Source organism: Salvelinus fontinalis, chromosome 2 (assembly GCF_029448725.1).
Source record: "Salvelinus fontinalis isolate EN_2023a chromosome 2, ASM2944872v1, whole genome shotgun sequence".
NCBI lineage: Eukaryota > Metazoa > Chordata > Actinopteri > Salmoniformes > Salmonidae > Salvelinus > Salvelinus fontinalis.
Window position 1 is genome coordinate 27882827 of NC_074666.1, and position 21466 is coordinate 27904292.

At 42.4% G+C, this 21466-nt stretch overlaps 2 protein-coding genes across 2 annotated transcripts in view; both read left to right on the forward strand.

Moving 5' to 3' along the window:
* Positions 1-16983, forward strand: part of LOC129815418 (RNA-binding protein Musashi homolog 2-like) — a 490331-nt gene extending 473348 nt beyond the window's left edge. The window contains exons 16-36 of the mRNA XM_055869219.1: positions 3909-4089; positions 5751-5907; positions 7313-7421; positions 7586-7848; positions 8164-8310; positions 8508-8586; positions 8728-8788; positions 9130-9191; positions 9286-9360; positions 9469-9688; positions 10744-10829; positions 10957-11114; positions 12305-12471; positions 12561-12672; positions 12769-12905; positions 13020-13085; positions 15247-15378; positions 15580-15814; positions 15934-16057; positions 16169-16267; positions 16474-16983. Coding sequence (XP_055725194.1) covers positions 3909-4089; positions 5751-5907; positions 7313-7421; positions 7586-7848; positions 8164-8310; positions 8508-8586; positions 8728-8788; positions 9130-9191; positions 9286-9360; positions 9469-9688; positions 10744-10829; positions 10957-11114; positions 12305-12471; positions 12561-12672; positions 12769-12905; positions 13020-13085; positions 15247-15378; positions 15580-15814; positions 15934-16057; positions 16169-16267; positions 16474-16493 — 2690 coding nt within the window. The 3' untranslated portion in view covers positions 16494-16983. The remainder of the gene's footprint in view (positions 1-3908; positions 4090-5750; positions 5908-7312; positions 7422-7585; positions 7849-8163; positions 8311-8507; positions 8587-8727; positions 8789-9129; positions 9192-9285; positions 9361-9468; positions 9689-10743; positions 10830-10956; positions 11115-12304; positions 12472-12560; positions 12673-12768; positions 12906-13019; positions 13086-15246; positions 15379-15579; positions 15815-15933; positions 16058-16168; positions 16268-16473) is intronic.
* Positions 16984-17806: 823 nt separating this feature from the next.
* Positions 17807-19209, forward strand: rpl36a (ribosomal protein L36A). Its single transcript, XM_055869385.1, has 5 exons — positions 17807-17913; positions 18213-18318; positions 18551-18618; positions 18802-18924; positions 19134-19209. Exons 1-5 carry the CDS (start codon positions 17911-17913, stop codon positions 19152-19154), a joined length of 321 nt encoding a protein of 106 aa, XP_055725360.1. The 5' UTR covers positions 17807-17910; the 3' UTR covers positions 19155-19209.
* The last annotated feature ends 2257 nt before the right edge of the window (positions 19210-21466 follow it).

Genomic DNA, 21466 nt, shown 5'->3' on the forward strand with positions numbered 1-21466 from the left:
TGGTGGTGTCTTTGGCGGGTTGCTGTGGAGGGTGCCGTGCAGTTGACCGGGGTAGGGGTAGCCAGGTGGAAAGCATGGCCAACCGTAGAGAAATGCTTATTGAAATTCTCAATTATAGTGGATTTATCAGTGGTGACAGTGTTTCCTAGCCTCAGAGCAGTGGGCAGCTGGGAGGAGGTGCTCTAATTCTCCATGGACTTTACAGTGTTCCAGAACTTTTTTGAGTTAGTACTACAGGATGCAAATTTCTATTTGAAAAAGCTCTTGGTAGTTAGTGTGGTCTACAGCTTATCATGAGTTACTCTACCTCAGGTGAGAAATACCTCGAAACTTCCTTAATATTAGACATCACGCACAAGCTGTTATTGACAAATAGACACACACACCACCACATTTACTATATAACTTTTAGCCTATGAGACCAGGCTGTTGAGCCTGCTGGGAGGTAGAAAAAAGACTAGCTGACCACCACCACTGTAAAAACCCTTTCAATCAGAGAAGATCAGATCTCACTCAGGGAATTTGATGTATTGAGTTGTGTGCGCATCAACAAATAATGATGAGTACTTCTTTACAACAGCGGATATGCATATATGCATAAATGCAGACACTTTTTTCTGTAATGTAATTCCTTAGGCCACAGTTGTAAGTGTCAACATGTTTTTTCAGTTCATTCTTTTTTAAGGGCACTTCACTAACTCACAAGCTCTGGTCCTAAGCCAGAAATTGAATCTAAAAGGCTTATATCAGATCACGTATCAAAGAGCAGACAGTGTGAGACAAACTTGCTTCTTGTCAGGCAACAGAGTTGAATTCCCGCGCCAGCACTGGCGTAACACACACCCCCGAGCCCAGGGGGTCGGGCCCCCCAGATAGCATAGCATATGAAAGACATTTTTAGAATTACAGGAAAATAGCTTTAAAACTGCAACATTTTCTCTCAACCTCATGGCAAAATGTGTAGAATAGCAGGAAATTAGCTCAGAGATTCTTGAAAGTCGGGACAACAACTTTATTTTTATAGTAAAAAAAAAAAAAGGATTTTGTTGCATAATCTTTTTGCTTAAAATTGACATTTAGTGGAATTTTATAAGGGAAAAGATTTGTTTGGGAATTTTTCAAAATACTTTCAATATTATTAATTTCCATGTCGGCTCTATGATTGGAAATTCCCTTGTTTGGAGCAAAGGATCACAATTATAAACTCTTCCAAAAAGTAAAAAAAAAAATCTAAAAACTGCCAATAATGGATATTAACAAAATAAATGTAGTTTCTTGCAATAGTACTATTGTTTGTACAGATGAACGTGGTACCTTCAGACATTTGGAAATCGCTCCCAAGAAAGAAACCAGACTTGTGAAGGTCTACAAGTTTTTTTCTGATGTCTTGGCTGATTTCTTTTGATTTTTCCATGATGTCAAGCAAAGAGGCACTGAGTTTGAAGGTAGGCCTGAAATACATCCACAGGTAGACGTCTAATTGACTCAAATGATGTCATTTAGCCTATCAGAAGCTTCTAAAGCCATGACATCATTTTCTGGAATTTTCCAAGCTGTTTAAAAGCACAGTCAACTTAGCGTATGTAAACTTCTGACCCACTGGAATTGTGATACAGTGTATTATAAGTGAAATAATCTGTCTGTAAACAATTGTTGGAAAAATTACTTGTGTCATGCACACAGTAGATGTCCTAACCGACTTGCCAAAACTAAAACTAACTATTCAGTTAACAAGAAATTTGTGGTGGTTGAAAAACGAGTTTTAATGACTCCAACCTAAGTGTATGTAAACTTCCGACTTCAACTGTACCTTTTTTTAAGGTATCTGTGACCAACAGATGCATATCTGTATTCCCAGTCATGTGACATAGATTAAGGCCTTTATTTATTTCAACTGACTGATTTCCTTGTGAACTGTAACTTTAAAATCTTGTTTTGCGTTTGGAAGAAAGGCATTTCACTGCACTTGTGACATTGAAACTTGAAACTTGATGTTGTGTTTATATTTTTGTTCAGTATTGTCACGTTCCTGACCTGTTTTCTGTTATTTTTGTATGTGTTTAGTTGGTCAGGGCGTGAGTTGGGGTGGGCATTCTATGTTTTGTGTTTCTATGTTTAGGTGGTTTGTAATTAGCCTTATATGGTTCTCAATCAGAGACAGGTGTTTGTCTTTTCCTCTGATTGAGAACCATATAAAGGTAGGCTGTTCACACTGTTTGTTTGTGATGGTTGTCTTCCGTGTCTGTGCACCACACGGGACTGTTTCGTTTGTGTCGTCTTTTCCTGTTCATGCGTTCTTCGTGTATATGTTAGTTCGTTTTGTTCAGGTCTGTTGACTTCGTTTATTATTTTGTAAATTCTCAAGTGTGTTTCGTCTTTAATTTAATAAATTCATCATGTCGTATCACAATGCTGCGCTTTGGTCCAATCCATACTCCTCCTCTTCGGATGAAGAGGAGGAGGACAACCGTTACAAGTATATATTTTAAAATGTTGTTAATATTAAGATAAATATAAATATATATATATTTTTTTTTAGATTGTACCGTCTTTCAAAAATCTCTGAATGTCACACCCTGATCTGTTTCACCTGTCCATGTGATTGTCTCCACCCCCTCCAGGTGTCACTTATTCTCCCCAGTGTATTTATCCCTGTGTTTCCTCTTTGTGTTTGCCTTGTATGTTAAGTCAACCAGTGTATTTTTCCTGTGTACTGTGTCTTGTGTACAACCAGTGTACTTTACCACCTGCCTGATCATCCTGCCTGCCCTGACCTTGATTCTGCCTGCCCTTCGGTACCTTTTGGACTCTGAACTGGTTTTGACCCTTTTGCCTGTCCACGACCATTCCATTGCCTTACCCTATTGGATTAATAAATATTGTAGGACTCCAACCATCTGCCTTCTGCATCTGGGTCTCGCCTTGTGTCAAGGTACTGAACTCTAAAACAGCAACATTTTCTCTCAGTCTCATGGCAAAATGTGTAAAACCGTATGAGATTCGCTATAAATACTGCACGTTTTTCTTTCTGCACCATGGAAAAAAATAATAATTCTGAAGTAAAAGGGGGGTGAGGGGCTTACTCTAACCTTTCGGGGGCCTGCAAACTGCACTGCACTGCTAATACCCAAGTTCCTTTGGAAACATCACTCTAATTGCAAACATAGGCAAGGTTCTCACTTCTCACCAAAATTATATTTTTAAGATAGTGAGAGGGCCCTAAATGATAAGGAAACCATTTCTGTTTAGTCCTGTTTTACTGAGATATTGTGACATACAATAACTGTATGTGTGATATTGGGCTCTTTTGCCAAATGACTCTGCCCTGCAAGTTATGTCTGTCACAAGCATTTTATGTTTTTCCTGGCAATGATGTGTGTGTAGGATCTTAAATTGAGCACTCTTTCGTTGCTGAGAATCTTCTTGCTCCCTAGTAAATGCAGATGAGTTTTGTGATTTGCATAAATTAACTGAAAGCCCACACTAACACACATATTAACAGTATTGCACTTTTCATGTAGTTGACGTTTGACCATCTAATAGCCTAACCATCGTTCAACAACATTATGGACTAACCGTTCAAATCCTGTTGCTGCAGGACTATTTTGATGTGATAATATAGGTCAAATTAAGATCCTACATATGTAGTGCTAGACAGCATGACTCCCAGTATGCAGTAATGCTTAGTCTCATAGATTAGGCACAAGACACAGAATGGTTGCCTTATTTGCAGTGACACATTTTACTGTAGTGTGTACAGTGGCTCAGTCAGGATCACAACCATGCTTAAAGATGAGAACAGATACAGTATATAGTTTGCAGGAATAAATCACTTAAAGATTTAGTCCGATTCTTGTCTACGTTTGCTGTTTGTATTGTAATGGCCATCTGTCATGTGTACCATCTAGCTCGGGGACGCCTCTCCATGCCACAGTGTCAGCGTGAGCCACAGCCACACCCTGGGGTTCCGAGGGACCAGGAGTGGGCCAGAGATGGCAGAGGATCAGCCAGCCAGCAGGGAGGGCAGTGTGAAGACTGTGAGATGTGTCTGTGGTGTAGGGGAGTCCAACACAGTCCTCATAACACCAGGTAGGACTCTGCAGAGGCAGGATTGGTTTATAATGCATTATTCCTAATGCTTGGAGAGAAGTGTATAGCACTGGGCAGAAAGTATGTATTTCTGTTAACGAGCCATGTCTGAAATGTTATTGTTAGCCTTGGATCTGCAGAAACCACACATACTTTGTATGTAATGTGCATGAATGTGTTTTCATAATATTATGTATAAGTTGAGTCTTAATATGAGCATGAGTCTACGAAGAGCATGTTTATTTGTGCAGTGTGTGTGTACAGTATGGGTGTGTGTTATGCCTGTCCATGTGTGTATGTCTTGTGTACGCTGATGTGAGGACTGATGTTCCTGGGTTAATTATTACACAAGGTAAACCAGTCAAGCGAAAGAAGAGAGATGCAACCCTGCATTTCCCCGGGCATTAGCTTTCAGCTTCCATACAGAACAACCCATTTTATTTTTACTGTGATGCCAGTAGAAGTCAAACACAACCCTGGTAGTTTGAAGCATGCATTTGTGTGATGGTAAAATCACATAATCATTTTTAAATTGCTTGTTTATTTTGCTTAATAACAAGCGGTTGGAGATTCTGTCTGTAATGAAAAGCTCTATAAAAGTAAAATAAATTATTATCATTATTATAATAGATATTTATTCCACAATATTCTTAACTGTGGTGTGTTCTTTACCAAATATGTTGATGTGCCCTCCTAGATGTATTTATATCACGCTACTTATCATCTGCCATCTGTTAATTTAGCCCCTGACTTTCTGGACCAGTGTCTGTGGCTCTGTTTTGTCAATTCTATATTTTCCTGTTTGATTACCGTTTACAGTTTTGGTAAATTGCTACTTGTGTGCCGTGTTGTTTTTGTCACTGCCGAGGAAAGTGGAACTTAATGAACCAGGGAGAATTCTATGGAGAGCGGGGTAAATTAATGCTAACCCAGAGCTTATCGCCCAGGCTTTAATTAGCACATAAACCATGAAGGCACCCCCACTGACTCTCACAGCACTTAATAGACAGGCTGGATGTAGCATTTTAATTGCTGGTGTTGACATTGAACTGACAGAAAGTAGACGTTGCTCTGAATCATAGATAACACAGAGGGGAACATGCCCTGCAAGAATGTTACTTGTCAGTACCATGTTGGATTGTGCGTTTGAGGGTTCCCTCATTCAGACTGCTGGGCTCAGAAGTGGCCTCTGGCAGGACATTGATTGACTCTTGAAGTTTAGGTCAGGTCAGGGGTCACTGTTGAACTCTAGGGCATCTTTGGAAGAATCTCAATTGCATACTCCTCACGTCCTCTCCCCTCGCCTCCTTCTCAAAACCCATTGGAGAAGTTCACCTCTGGCTTTCTCATCCAATAGGTTTTGGGAAGGAGGCGAGGATGTGAGGTTTATGCAATTGAGATTCTCGCACTGTGCTGAAAGGCCTAGATGGAGAGCATGGTCTGGCACGGTTTTCTGAGGAAGTCATTACAGTACATTTCAAATACATCCATTAATGTGTTTGAAATTCTTAACCACCCACACATAAAGATTACCCACTTTCAAACTTTTCACATACAGTATTTTGGAATGATTTGTGAGAAAATTGCTGTATTTACTCAACATTTAACAATGTATGTACGATTCGTGCTTGTCTGTGTTTCAATGTATTTCCAATCCACAGTGTAGGACTGGAGACTCTCTCAGACATTAATGAGAGGCTTCAGCGTTCGCTACAGGGCATCATTGATTGGCTATCTGTGAAGGATGAGGAGCTATCTGACAGTTTGCCTTTATATGGCGATATAACAAGCTACAAGCATCAGAGTGAGGTACATCAGGTAGGCCAAAACAATCTATGAGATATACACTATTGTTCAAAAGTTTGGGGTCACTTAGAAATGTCCTTGTTTTTGAAATAAAAACATTTTTTGTCCATTAAAATAACATACATTTGATCAGAAATACAGTGTAGACATTGTTAATGTTGTAAATGACTATTGTAACTGGAAACGGCAGATTTTTTAAAATGTTATATCTATATAGGTGTAGTGGCCCATTATCAGCAACCATCACTCCTGTGTTCCAATGGCACGTTGTGTTAGCTAATCCAAGTTTATCATTTTAAAAGGATAATTGATCCTTAGAAAACCATTTTGCAATTGTTAGCACCGCTGAAAACTGTTGTTCTGATTAAAGAAGCAATAAAACTGTCCTTCTATAGACTAGTTGACTCACTCACTCTTCACTCAACTGACGTTGAGACTGGTGTTTTGCGAGTACTGACGCTCCAGATACTCAACTAGTCTATAGAAGGCCAGTTTTATTGCTTCTTTAATCAGACAACAGTTTTCAGCTGTGCTAACATAATTGCAAAATGGTTTTCTAATGATCAATTAGCCTTTTAAAATGATTAACTTGGATTAGCTAACACAACGTGCCATTGGAACACAGGAGTGATGGTTGCTGATAATGGGCCTCTGTACGTCTATGTAGATATTCCATTAAAAATAAGCTGTTTCCTGCTACAATAGTCATTTACAACATTAAAAATGTCTACACTGTATTTCTGATCAAATGTATGTTATTTTAATAGACAAAAAAATTGCTTTTCTTTCAAAAACAAGAGCATTTCTAAGTGACCCCAAACTTTTGAACAGTGGTGAACATTTTATGTTTGACTTTTATTGTCAAATTTTTTTTGCAGGATATGTACACAATATACATGTGCCGTATATAAATAAAATATTAGCATAAAAATGGTCTTGTACAGTTATTTCACATTAAGCCATTGTTTATGGGGCGGTTGGCAAGAATGGTTTTGATGATCTTTATATGCCCGTGAAAAATCATCTCTACAGTCTTTGACGTCTGTCGGTTGTACTGAATCGCAAATTCCCAATGTATGAAATGTAGTCCAAGTGAAATTCTAAATAGAGAGAGAGTACGTCAACCCACATTATGATGTAGTCTGAATGTATTGTCATTGGAAATCAACACAGATTCAATCTGGAGCCTGAGCGTGTGAATATTTCTTCTCTTGTTTGCTCCTGGCTATATTTGCAAGTCCACAGAGGTCTGTTATCTAATTCAGTTACAAGGATGAAACAAACAAGTTATCCAGTGTCTTGTGCATACTCCAGTTTTCTAGTTTATTAACGTTAAGTCTTGTTATGCTGCTATGTGCAGCACTTAACCCAGAGCAGATAGAATGACGATAAAACGGATATCTGTTCTCTTCTTTAGGTTTTCGTTGAGGAGTTAAAGTCTCGGGGACCCTTTATTTACTCGGTGTTGGAGTCCGCTCAGGCCTTTCTGTCACAATGGGCCACTGTGGATCCAGATGACAGCAAAGGTGGGGAAGTCAACAAGATATGGCAAACCCAATTATCAGACTAAGAAGTTATGTGTTCCTGGTTAGGAAGAAAATGCTTATTTCATGATAAGCTGAATCCTGATTTGTCATTGTCTCTCCAGTGAGATCTGCCCTTTATGTTCCTCTGCATCTCCTGTCTGTAGACGTGAGTACTCGGCAGCAGAGTGTCAGTCGCTGGGTGTTGAGGCAGGCCGCAGTGGCCGGAGACCTGTGGGAGAGTGTGATGTCACGCAGTGTTCAGCGCCACAAACACATGCAGTGTACTCTGGAGCGCCTCACAGAGCTACAGGGGGCTGTGGAGGAGCTGTGCCTGGACATAGAGCAGGCTGAGGGGGTGCAGGAGGCCTGGGGGCCCATAGGAGACCTCCTCATTGACTCACTGCAGGACCACATCGACGCCACCAAGGTATGCAGGAATCAACAACATACAACCATTTTTTTTTTTCCACTACCAAGGTCCATTTTTATGTTCCATTATATAATGACTACTTAGACTAACATTGAAAATGAGCTGATATGCTCCAAATGCTTAATGTGTGTGCATGGGAATAGAATAACTAAATTAGCAGCTATTCTCTGCACATTATAAAGTTTGATTTATTCTAGATTGCTATACCAGCAGATACAGCATATTTGGTCAAAGACCCTACATACCAGGATGTTGTGTTACGATTGGCAAATGGTTGCCATGTTAGTGACTGGCATGGCCTCTATGTTGTAGTTGTTCCAGGAGGAGCTGACTCAGGGTCAGGAGGGCATGAAGCATGTCAACCAGCTAGTCCACCAGCTGACCATCTCCAGTGTCCCCCTATCAGAGGACAACACCCAGGGTCTGCAGCAACTCAACACCAGGTGGAAACTGCTGGAGGTACAAAAAAGGGAGAGGCTAAAATCCTATATGAGATTTTACAATCCTGATCTTCCCCTGCAACAATGTTCTCCAGCAGTCTCATTTTTCCCATCACTTTTCTAAAGCCTCTTGTCAGATCCCGTGTAGTATGTTACTCTGTCCCTGGGAATGTGCTGTAGCAGGCTTAGAGATGTGTGTGTGTTTCCCTGTTGCAGGAGTCCACTGAGAAGAGGCTGAGGCATCTGCAGGATGCCCACAGAGACTTTGGGCCCAGGTCCCAGCATTTCCTCTCTGGTAAGCTGTGTCTCTCTCTTTCTGCTGGAGAACCCCCTCAGAACACTGGTTACATTTGCCATGCTGTGTGCCCTTGCTCTTCTGTTTACATTTTCCATGCTACATTGTTGTGCTTGCTTGATTTACATTGTTTCATTTTAGGTTCAGTGCAGATTCCATGGGAACGTGCCATATCGCCCAGCAAAGTGCCGTACTACATTAAGTAAGCATAAATAAAAACACAAAACCAGTGTGAAAAAACATCAGCCTTCCAGCACAAATACAAGTCTAGCAGCATACAGTGGTTCTTCCTTTAAAAGTTTAGAGCTTATGCCGCGACCGTTTGTGGTAGATGGTGGCAGATTGGGGTAAATTGTGTCATTCTGGCACAATAGCTGACACTTAAATAACGTGCCATATAATTATGCGGCACTCTGCAAGCTGTGCTGCAAACAGTTTCCCTCTTTTTGTGACCCGTGTCCCAGTTTGTTTACTGTGACCTCAATATTTACTATGACCTCTGTCCCTCTACATCTCTCCACATGTTACTCTCTCTTGCTACAGCCATCAAACCCAGACCACTTGTTGGGATCATCCACAAATGAAAGAGCTCTACCAGGCACTTGGTAAGACTGAAGAAAAGGATCGCCATATGATTGCAAGGATGCTTCCTATTATGGTGTTGATCTAAAGATGCCATTATTTACCATCTTTCCCCAGCTGATCTGAACAATATCAGGTTCTCTGCCTACCGAACAGCCATGAAGCTGCGACGTGTACAACAGGCCTTGAGATGTGAGTGTGTTACTGTGTCCAGTGGCCTGTCATATTAATTGCCCCACTCAATCACCGCAGCAGTAGTGTCACAGCTAGCGACCTTCTCCCTTTCCCCTCTACCCAAAGTGGACAAGCTGAGCCTTGGCTGTGTGGCAGCGGTTTTCCAGGGCCTGGGGTCGGGGTACGATGACCCCGTGGTGGAAGTTGTTGAGGTTATGGATGTGCTGGAGGTCATCCATGCTCTGACCAGCCTGTACGAGCAGCTGAAGGAGAAACATGGCGTCTTGCTCAACATCCCGCTCTGTGTGGACATGTGTCTCAACTGGCTGCTCAACGTATACGACAGGTCTGTCTAATGGAACATCTTCTTAATTTTCTACAGTTTATTCCCCTTTTTGTCTATCCTTTAGCCTTTCTATTCCCAATCACTATCTATTCCGTAACACGTCACTCTCTCCACTCTTTCCCTTAAATATTTTCCCCCCATCTCTCTCTGCATCTTCCTCTCTTCCTCTAAGAGACATCCTAGGTCAGTCCCACATCAGGGGTTGCTCTCTATCGCTTAGATAATTTAGCTACAGTACATCACTCTTAGCAGGGCTCCTTGGATTAGCCATTCAGTTTAGTGAACAATATTCCCCAGGGCAACATCACCAACCAAGTATCAAATAAATATCCAATGATGCGTGACAGCGCTCAGTTTGTGTGTGTGTGTTTTATACTGCGGCATTTACGCTCTTTGGATAGCGTTCATTTGTCCCTGGGCGATTGTATGTGTGTGAAGACTGTGTGGACGTGTTTAACTTCTTGTGGGGATCAGAAGTCCCCACAAGAGTAGTAAACAAACAAACATTTGACCAACTGGGAACATTTTGTTAGTCCCCATGAGGTCAAATGCTATTTGCAACGGGTTAAGGTTAGAGTTAGTGTTAAGCTTAGAATTAGGGTTAGGAGCTAGGGTTGGTTTTAAGATTAGGGTTAGGTTTAGGGTTAAAGTTTGGTTTTTGGGTTAGGGTTAAGGTTAAAGTAAGAGTACGGGTTAGGGAAAATAGGATTTTGACTGGGACTGAATTGTGTCCCCCCACAAGGTTAGCTGTAAACGTGTGTGTGGCTATAGATGCATTCATATGCACTTCAGCTGAGCGGCTGAAGGCCAAAACAGTGAGTTTAGCGCTCTGGGGCTAACACCTGGATATCTTATGAATGCGTGTGGGTAATGAACCATGTGCATTTGTGTGAGAAGGATAGTGAGGGTGTATTACTGCATTATCTCATGCTTAGATGGCAGTTGACGCTGTTGAGTAAGAATGTTTTCCACTGTGAAAAAACATCCACCTCACTCCATACTGTGTGGCAGTCAAACACTGAGACTTCCTCTTTTTCTCTCTCTGCACCCTCTAGTGGCCGTAATGGGCAGGTGAGAATCCTATCCTTCAAGACAGGACTGGTGTGTCTATGCAATGCTGACATTCAGGAGAAATGCAAATGTAAGATGTGCTTTGTTACTGTATATGATGCATTTCCAATCAACCGTAACTCACATAATCACTACAAGCAAGTTCAAGAGTACAGAGAAGTGTAGGTTGTGTCCTGTCTGAGGAGAGGGTATGTCAGATCTGTTCTGGCAGGTGTCTGGGCCTGGTGGATGTGCTGACCAGCAGCACCTCAATGCCCTGCTTCAGGAGATAATCCAGATCCCATGGCAGCTAGGAGAGGTGGCTGCCTTTGGAGGGAGCAATGTGGAGCCAAGCGTGGCCAGCTGCTTTCGCATGGTGAGCTAGGATTTACATTGGTCAAACTAGCTACTACTGTTAAGTATAGCTAAGGTTTTCCCCATCTAATTCCCTGTTATTGTGTGAGATTACAATAAGTAAAATCCAATCTGTGTTAAACTGATACTTGTCATTAGATTATCTCCAATCTTGATATGTGATGTTGATTATCAAAGTGGATTTTGAACTTTCTTTATGCATTTGTAAGGTGTAATCTATAACAAATAATGTGAGCAGCAGACTAATGTCACAGAGGATTTGAGGCTGTTTATAAGTCTGAGTAGCTCTGAGACCATGGTGGAGAGATGCATATGCCTGATTAAACACTGTGAGCCCTATTCAACTAAACATCTATGATGACAGTTATGCTAACTCAAACTGTATAATGTTAAAAGCTAATGTCAAACATTCATGATAAATACTGAGACATCAACACCTCTGATAGACTCTTTTAGATCAGCCAGTCATATGTCTGCTGCCTCTTCATCTTGACATATCTGAGTGAGATTAGTAAACAGTCAACTATGTCAAAGGGGTCATGGCATTTTAATAGGCTGTGTTAACTTATCTGAAAGGGCTAATTACCACAGGCTCTGTCGCTCTGACCTTTTGCTGTCTGTCAGCTTGTTTGTGTGGGCTTTACGGAGGTACATATGTGTACATTGGTGTATTTGTGTACGTTGTGTATATTTTCATGTCCACATGCATGTCTGTTTTGTGTAGTAAATATGTGATTTGTCCTCTGGTATGTCCCCATGATAGATACTCAGCAGTCCTTCACTCCAGTGGCATCGGGATGCTACTATAGTAGACAGGCTTTATCAGGCTCCACAGCTGGATTAGAGCACATCACTGGAACCCAAACGGGAATGACAACTTAATTATGCAATTTCTCTCAAGGCCCTCAAGAAATTTAACATGGAGTGACTTTCAAACCCTTTTAATGAGAATTTAGTCCAGTAATGAACATTAGTGACTCATGAGGCTTTTCTTTAACATTTCTTATCATCAATGTCATGAATTATTTCTGGCAATGAATGACTGTGAAGCGCCAGTAATTTTCTACAGCTCTACTTAGTCAGTCTCTGAAGGGGACCAGCTGCCCTCAGGGTGCCAGATAGCACAGGCCCTGCCTTCGGGATCTCTGGTGGTCTCATGGTCCTCTTCTCCTCCCCACCGTGTGGCTGCAGGCTCCTGGGAAGACCTCCATCCAGCTGTCCAACTTCCTGGAGTGGATGAGCCTGGAGCCCCAGTCCATTGTGTGGCTGCCCGTGCTGCAGCGAGTTGTCCAGGCAGAGAACGCCCAACACCAGGCCAAGTGCTCCATCTGCAAACAGTGTCCCATCAAAGGCTTCAGGTGAACCACAGGGCCTCGACAGGGGAACACCATTTTAACCATATAGAGAATGTCAATAATATTTAGGCTTCTAACTCCTTTGCCCCCAGATACAGAAGCCTCAAGCAGTTCAATGTGGACATTTGTCAGAGCTGCTTCCTGTCCGGACGTACTACCAAGGCCAAAGCTTTAATTTACCCCATCATGGAGTATTACACCCCAGTAAGACTCATTTTATTATGCTATACTACACCCAAGCATGGCTACAAGAATATTCCCATGGAATTGAAATGTACATTATTTTCTGATCTCTGGCAGACCACTTCAGGGGAGAGGATGCGTGATTTTGCCAAAACACTGAAGAACAAGTTCAGATCAAAGCAGTACTTCAGCAAGCATCCCCAGAGGGGCTACCTGCCTGTACAGTCTGTCTTGAGGTCAGCGAGTGAGGAGACGTGAGTCCACAGAATTAGGTCTAAAGCCTGGGAGGTCTTATGTGATGGCACATCCGGAGACTGTCAGCACAGATTGACTCCTGACTTTGATTGACATCTCTGTGCTTCCTTTAGGCCCAGCTCGTCCCCGAGGCTTCCCCACTCGGACACACACTCCAGGATTGAGCACTATGCCTGCAGGTATGAGTCAAGAAATCCTAATATAGCATCAGCCACCTGCTGCTGCCCATTAGCTGGGTGGACTTCACCCTGGGGGTGTTGGGTCAGGCTGAGTCAGAAAAGTGAGCCTGAAGCCTACCAGCGCTAGGGCCAGGAGGAAAGCACGCTGAAGGTTAGCAGTGTCCACAGAACCCTATAATTCAGTTTCTCAGGCAATAACTCCTGCAGCCTATATTTGGAACAGCTGGGCTGAGATCAGCAGCCTGCTGAACACTGCCACACATTTGTCATTTTCTTTACTTCAATGTCAGTGAAGAAATCTCAAAACTTCTCTAGTAACTTCTTAAATCTGTTCACTATCAATGCATGCAGTCTTTATCTGTCCCTACATTCGGCCCTCAGCAGCACTGCTCACGATGTGCCTTTTCTCTGAAATAATCTTCTCCACACAGATGAACATGATGCCACTAATGAGTATGGTGGAGTGGCGTGACTTCCTTATTTCGGCTTAATCATATTAAAACATTTAGTCTGGCGTGTCCTCTTTCTCTGCAAGATCATGTTTATAAGAAATTAAAGCAAAAAGTGAAGAAAACACAGAAATGTAATTCTGCCAAGGAAAGTGTCTACAGAAAAACACAGAAGCCTGATTTAGGAGCAACAGAAGGAGCAACAGTTGTTCCCCCTTGTAATGTTTAGACTGCTGCATTTGTACTTCTTAGAATTCCCTCCCATGATACATATTCCATTTACCTCGCAGTGAACTACAGTACCAGTCAAACGTTTGGAAACACCTACTCATTCAAGGGTTTTTCTTTATTTTTACTATTTTCTACATTGTAGAATAATAGTGAGACATCAAAACTATGAAATATCACATATGGAATCATGTAGTAACAAAAAAAGTGTTAAACAAAGCCAAATATATTTTATATTTGAGATTCTTCAAAGTAGCCACCCTTTGCCTTGATGACAGCTTTGCACACTCTTGGCATTATCTCAACCAGCTTCACCTGGAATGCTTTTCCAACAGTCTTGAAGGAGTTCCCGCACTCGTTGGCTGCTTTTCCTTCACTCTGCGGTCCAGCTCATCCTAAACCATCTCAATTGGGTTGAGATCGGGCGATTGTGGAGGCCAGGTCATCTGATGCAGCACTCCACCACTCTCCTTGGTCAAATAGCCCTTACACAGCCTGGAGGTGTGTTTTGTGTCATTGTCCTGTGGAAAAACAAATGATAGTGCCACTAAGCGCAATCAGATGGGATGGTGTATCGCTGTGGTAGCCATGCTGGTTAAGTGTGCCTTGAATTCTAAATAAATCACTGACAGTGTCACCAGCAAAGCACCATCACACCTCCTCCTCCATGCTTCACAGTGGGAACCACACATGCGGAGATCATCCGTTCACCTACTCCGCATCTCACAAAGACACGGCGGTTGGAACCAAAAATGTCACATTTTGACTCATCGGACCAAAGAATGGATTTCCACCGGTCTAATGTCCATGGCTCGTGTTTCTTGGCCTAAGCAAGTCTCTTATTATTGGTGTCCTTTTAGTAGTGGTTTCCTTGCAGAAATTCGAGCATGAAGGCCTGATTCACGCAGTGTCCTCTGAACAGTTTATGTTGAGATTTGTCTGCTACTTGAACTCTGTGAAGCATTTATTTTGGCTGCAATCTGAGGTGCAGTTAACTCTAATGAACTTATCCTCTGCAGCAGAGGTAACTCTGGGTCTTCCTTTCCTGTGGCGGTCCTCAGAGTCAGTTTCATCATATCGCTTCATGGTTTTTGCGACTGCACTTGAAGAACTTTCAAAGTTCTTGACATTTTCTGGATTGACTGACCTTCATGTCTTAAAGTAATGATGGACTGTCATGTGTTATTTCATAGTTTTGTTGTATTCACTATTATTCTACAATGTAGATAATAGTCCAAATAAAGAAAAACCCTTGAATGAGTAGGTGTGTCCAAACTTTTGACTGGTACTGTATGTTTTTACTGTCTGCTTATGTTCAAGACTCGCTGACATGGAGGACCAGAACTGCTCCTTCAATGAGAGCTTGTAAATTCATCATAAAAAGCTCTTAATGATACAAAATGAGACTGTCCAAGATGAACATTACATTATCTTTCTTACATGTCCGCATAGTTCATTCTGTCCTTCCCTCTGTTAATGGCCAGGGATGAGGATCAGTATCTTGACCGCCTGGAGCAGGACTCCCTGGCCTCCTGTCATCATTACCTGGGTTATACAGGCTGTGATACCCAGGATGAGCTGCAGAGGACTCTGGCCATGCTGGAGAACGAGAACAGGTGAGAGGTCACTAACGCTCATGTCCTTATCATTTCATGAGTGGTGAGGTCAGTCCAATCACGTACAAATCAAAATATTTCTGCCATCAGGGTATCGAATCCAATCATCATTTGTTTACCTCTGATCTGCCATAAGAGTATAGATGAGAACATAAAAACACAAATGAGTGCCTGGGGTCACAAAGGTGTAATTTCCACCAGGGTGCTCCAGGGGGAGTACCGACGTCTGAAGTGGCAGCACGCTGAGGCCCAGGCATGTCCACACCTGAGGGAGGGCTCTGTGGACCAGGAGGACTACCAGGACCAGGCCTTGCTGGCTGAGGCCAAAGACCTGAGGCACCATAAGGGCAGGCTGGAAACCCGCATGCAGATCCTGGAGGACCACAACAAGGAGCTAGAGTCCCAGCTTCACCGGCTCAGGGAGATTCTACAACAGGTGAGTCTCAGCCAGAGGTTAGCAAATAGGGGTATGCCTCAAATGCACAGCCCTGTCCACATGAAAGTGCATCCTTTTATTTCCTTGTGATATTAGAATATGTTTTGTGAGTCCAACAGAACAGAGAGGGTTCAGAGGACAATGTATCGACTGGAACACCGTCATCTGTGTACTCTCCTGTGTCACGAAGAGACCAGCTGGGGAGACAGCTAAGCTCAGAAGCCTCCAACACAGAACCCCCAGGTAACATAATATGCTAGTTTGATATGAGGATTAACTATCAAAGACATGTTGCCATTAGGGGCTTGTCTAAAAGGGAGCCCTCATGCCTTTTTTTTCCTTATGTGTAATCAGGGCCGGCCTTGGAGCCAGAGCAGGGTGTTACAGCCTATCACCTTCAACAGGTCATAGAGCAACTGAAGAACGTCTTCCCCTTAGAGACCAGAGAGAACGGTAAGTTCAAAGGAGTGATAACCTGGCACAAAGGCTGCATTCTTCTGATAATGATCAATGGGATATCTCCACTGCATAATCCTTATTACATAAGAAAAATATGTCTGAAAAGTATGCCAGAACTTCTTTGACCGTCTCTGGATATTCTCTAATAGTGTGTACTTAGTACATTTAAATGTCTGTTCTTTTTCTTTTTGGCCCCATAGGTGTTGCATCACCTTTTTGACTTGTTTGCCATTCCAGAGACCAGACTGTGAACCTAACACCTATCGTTAACGGATAGCCTTCAAGATACCTCTCACTATGATCAAGCACATATCACTACTGAGATCCATGTGTGTTTTATCCATCTTAATACACTTTTTTTTTTTTTTTTTTTTCACCTTTATTTAACCAGGTAGGCTAGTTGAGAACAAGTTCTCATTTGCAACTGCGACCTGGCCAAGATAAAGCATAGCAGTGTGAACAGACAACAACACAGAGTTACACATGGAGTAAACAATAAACAAGTCAATAACATGGTAGAAAAAAGAGAATCTATATACAATGTGTGCAAAAGGCATGAGGTAGGCAATAAATCGAATAATTACAATTTAGCAGATTAACACTGGAATGATAAATCATCAGATGATCATGTGCAAGAAGAGATACTGGTGTGCAAAAGAGCAGAAAAGTAAATAAATAAAAGCAGTATGGGGGTGAGGTAGGTAAATTGGGTGGGGTCCCGTGTGGCTCAGTTGGTAGAGCATGGCGCTTGCAACGCCAGGGTTGTGGGTTCATTCCCCACGGGGGGACCAGGATGAATATGTATGAACTTTCCAATTTGTAAGTCGCTCTGGATAAGAGCGTCTGCTAAATGACTTAAATGTAATGTAAATGGGTGGGTAGTTTACAGATGGACTATGTACAGCTGCAGCGATCGGTTAGCTGCTCGGATAGCAGATTTTTAAAGTTGTTGAGGGAGATAAAAGTCTCCATTGAAATGAACAAACAGGCTGATAATGAATGTTTTACAAAATAAGTCTACATTATGGATGTCCAGTGGCCAAATGTACTACTGGGTGGAAATATGATGTGGTGTTTTATGGCGTCAGGTCCATCTTTGTCAATGTGTAATATTTCATGATGTTGATATTTTTACATTTTCAAGAATTAATCAATTCATAATTCAATGTTTCTCTCTAACCATTTAATTATTTTGCACAAAAGTACATTTCCACATGCAGTTATTCATGTCAGTATTCAATATTCTGTCTCTCAGTAATAGTTTAAATATATGAAAAAGTTATTTCATTGTCACAATGTAGGCCCACAGAGGGAACAGCCATACAAATCACTTATCAGTACTTTCCATGCAAGGAAAGTCTCTTCTGTTAAATTGACTTTATCGACAGAACGGCACAATTTTCACGCTACTATAACGAAGTGACTTTTTCGTAGCAGGTTAGGAGAATTTACACAGCAGGTTAAGATAATTACCGTAGCTGGTTAGGAGACTGAGGTTAAGGTTAGGAAATGGTTAGGTTTAGAGAACGCTCTCCAGCCGACCCACGAATTTCCGGTTTACTACCGGTGTACGTCATTTACATGTGGTCCCTTACATTTTTTCTTCATTTGAGCACCTGCCCCAGGAGAGTGCAGTCATGGTATGTTTATTCTCCACGCATTTCTAATTCATAACTTTTTCTAATATGTATATTAGCTAATGTACAGACATACATACAAGCCATTTGTTTGCGGCCCTAGCTAACGTATTCGCAGAGGTGTTAGCTAGCCAGCCACGTAGCTAACGGTAGCTAAGCGAACACTTCCAATGTGTACTTAGCAAAATCGCTAGCTAACGTTATTGAAATTGCTAGCAAGCAATGTGATACAGGCTTCAGTGGAGCGAAGTCTTAACTATATCTTTGGTTCAGTCGTTTATTAGTGTTTATGTTGTATCTAGGTAAACGTACCGAAGACCCGCAGGACTTACTGCAAGAAATGTAAAAAACATCAAACTCACAAAGTTACCCAGTACAAGAAGGGCAAGGATTCTCTGTATGCACAGGGTAAGTTTGCTACGGTGTTTAACGTGCAAATCAAATTGTATTGGTCACATACACATATTTAGCAGAAGTTATTGCGGTTGTAGCGAAATGCTTGTAACTTTTTAAACTTGGGAGTTAGAAGCAGAGCTGCCATGTTTCGTTACTTCCCAGTCTCTGTCTGCTTGAACATTGACATGCATTTATGCGTGGTGTTTACCTCAGCATGCATTAATAAGGTAACAATGTATTTTAGGCAAAAGGAGATACGACCGAAAGCAATCTGGTTATGGTGGCCAGACAAAGCCTATTTTCAGGAAGAAGGTATGCAAGAATCACAATGGGGAAATATTTTACAAATGCACTGTTACCTTAGTCTTCCCTTCTAAAGATGGGACTTGTTTGCAAATTGCCTCTGTTTTAGTTACCATGTCTACCCTAGTCGGCACATGAATGATTTCCATATTTTTATGTTGCATGCTTGAACCCTTGTGATTTGTCCTGCAGGCTAAAACTACAAAGAAGATTGTGTTGAGGCTGGAGTGTGTGGAGCCCAACTGTCGGCAAAAGAGAATGGTTCCCATCAAGCGATGCAAACACTTTGAACTGGGAGGAGACAAGAAGAGGAAGGTAATAGTACTGGTTCTCCTCAGTTTAGAGAGCCAGCAATCCTTTGTGCCTAATTGTGAAAGGTAGGCACGAAGCAGATGGTGGTGTTAATGAGATGGACACTAAGACAATTTAGCTTCTTATAGATGGTGATTTGAATCTATTTGCAGCAATCTGTGAAATGTTATATTTTTTTTACCTAATCGCTATCCTTTTTCTTACTCTTTCAGGGCCAGGTCATCCAGTTTTAAACTGTTTCTCTTTTCTTGGGCCACTTTTATCAATAAAATATGTATTCTAACTGTACCTGAACTTGTACTGTTGTCACTTTATAATAAACCTCTAGTATACGTTGAAACATTGGATCCAGTCAGACAAGTGATCTTGAATTGTCTGACGCGTGCAGTTACACATAATGCAATTCTGACCACGGCTCCATTTTGTTGCTCCCAGCCTATAGACAGAAACTATAAAAGGAAATGCCCGTGCTCAGGTCTGTTCAATGCTTCGATCACGTAGACTGGGATGTGTTCCGGATAGCATCGAACAACATTGATGTATTCGGTGAGCGAGTTTATTAGCAAGTGCATCAGTGATGTTGTACCCACTGCTACCATTAAAACCTTCCCAAACCAGAAACTGTGGTTTGATGGCAGCATTCGCGCGAACCACTGCTTTTAATCAGGGAAAGGCGACCGTAAACAAACAGTGTAGCTATTCCCTCCAAGCCAATCAAACAAGCTAAGCATCAGTATAGAGACACAGTAGTCGCAATTCAACGGCTCAGACACATGGTGGTGTCTACAGTCAATCACGAACTACAAAAAGAAAACCAGCCCTGTCGCAGACCCTGATGTCTTGCTCCCCTTTGCTCGCTTTGAGGACAATACAGTGCCATCAACACAGCCCGCTACCAAAACCTGCGGGCTCTCCTTCACCGCAGCCAACGTGAGTAAAACATTTAAACTTGTTAACCCTTGCAGAGCTGCCGGCCCAGACGGCATCCCTAGCCGCGTCCTCAGAGCATGTGCAGACCAGCTCGCTGGTGAGTTTACAGACCTATTCAATCAATCCCAGTCTGCTGTTCCACAATTGTTCCTGTTCCCAAGAAAGCTAAGGTAACTGAGCTAAACAACTACCACCCCGTAGCACTCACTTCCGTCATCATGAAGTGCTTTGCGAGATTAATCAAGGATCATATCACCTCCACCCTACCTGACACCCTAGACGCACTCCAATTTGCTTACCGCCCCAATAGGGCCACGACGCAATCACACTGCCCTATCCCATCTGGACAAGAGGAATACCTATGTAAGAATGCTGTACATCGACTACAGCTCAGCATTTAACACAATAGTACCCTCCAAACTCGTCTAAGCTTGAGACCCTGGGTCTCGACCCCGCCCTGTGCAACTGGGTTCTGGACTTCCTGATGGGCCGCCCCCAGGTGGTGAGGGTAGGAAACAACATCACCCCGCTGATCCTCAACACTGGGGCCCCACAAGGGTGCGCTCTCAGCCCTTTCCTGTACTCCCTGTTCACCCACAACTCAAATCAAGTTTGCAGACGACACTACAGTTGTAGGCTTGATTACCGACAACGACAAGACGGCCTACAGGGAGGAGGTGAGGGCCCTCGGAGTGTGGTGTCAGGAAAATAACCTCACACTCAACGTCAACAAAACAAAGGAGATGATCGTGGACTTCAGGAAACAGCAGGAGCACACCCTTATCCACATCGACGGGACAGTAGTGGAGAAGGTGGAACGTTTTAAGTTCCTCAGCGTACACATCACGGACAAACAAATAGTCCACCCACACATAGCGTGGTGAAGGCACAACAGCGCCTCTTCAACCTCAGGCGGCTGAAGAAATTTGGCTTGTCACCAAAAACACTCTCAAACTTTTACAGATGCACAATCGAGAGCATCCTGTCGGGCTGTATCATCGCCTGGTACGGCAACTGCTCCGCCCACAACCGCAAGGCTCTCCAGGGGGTAGTGAGGTCTGCACAACGCATCACCGGAGGGAAACAACCTGCCCTCCAGGACACTTACACCATCCGATGTCAGAAAGGCAAAAAAGATCAAGTGACACAATACATCCAATTTTTTATTAAAGGGGCTAGAGATTTGAGTCAGTATGTTGGCTGTTTATCAGTCTGATGGCCTTGAGATAGAAGCTGTTTTTCAGTCTCTGTCCCAGCTTTGATCTCACATTTTTGATTTGTTTAATTGAGGATGACAAAGTCGATACTTGACATTATGATAATCAAGGACATTGCCTAACTAGACAATTCAATATGTCCAGCATTCACTTCTGTACCAATAATGTACAATAACATAAAGTGTACCATATGTTGAAATCAATATACACTGCTCAAAAAAATAAAGGGAACACTTAAACAACACAATGTAACTCCAAGTCAATCACACTTCTGTGAAATCAAACTGTCCACTTAGGAAGCAACACTGATTGGCAATAAATTTCACATGCTGTTGTGCAAATGGAATAGACAAAAGGTGGAAATTAGCAAGACACCCCCAATAAAGGAGTGATTCTGC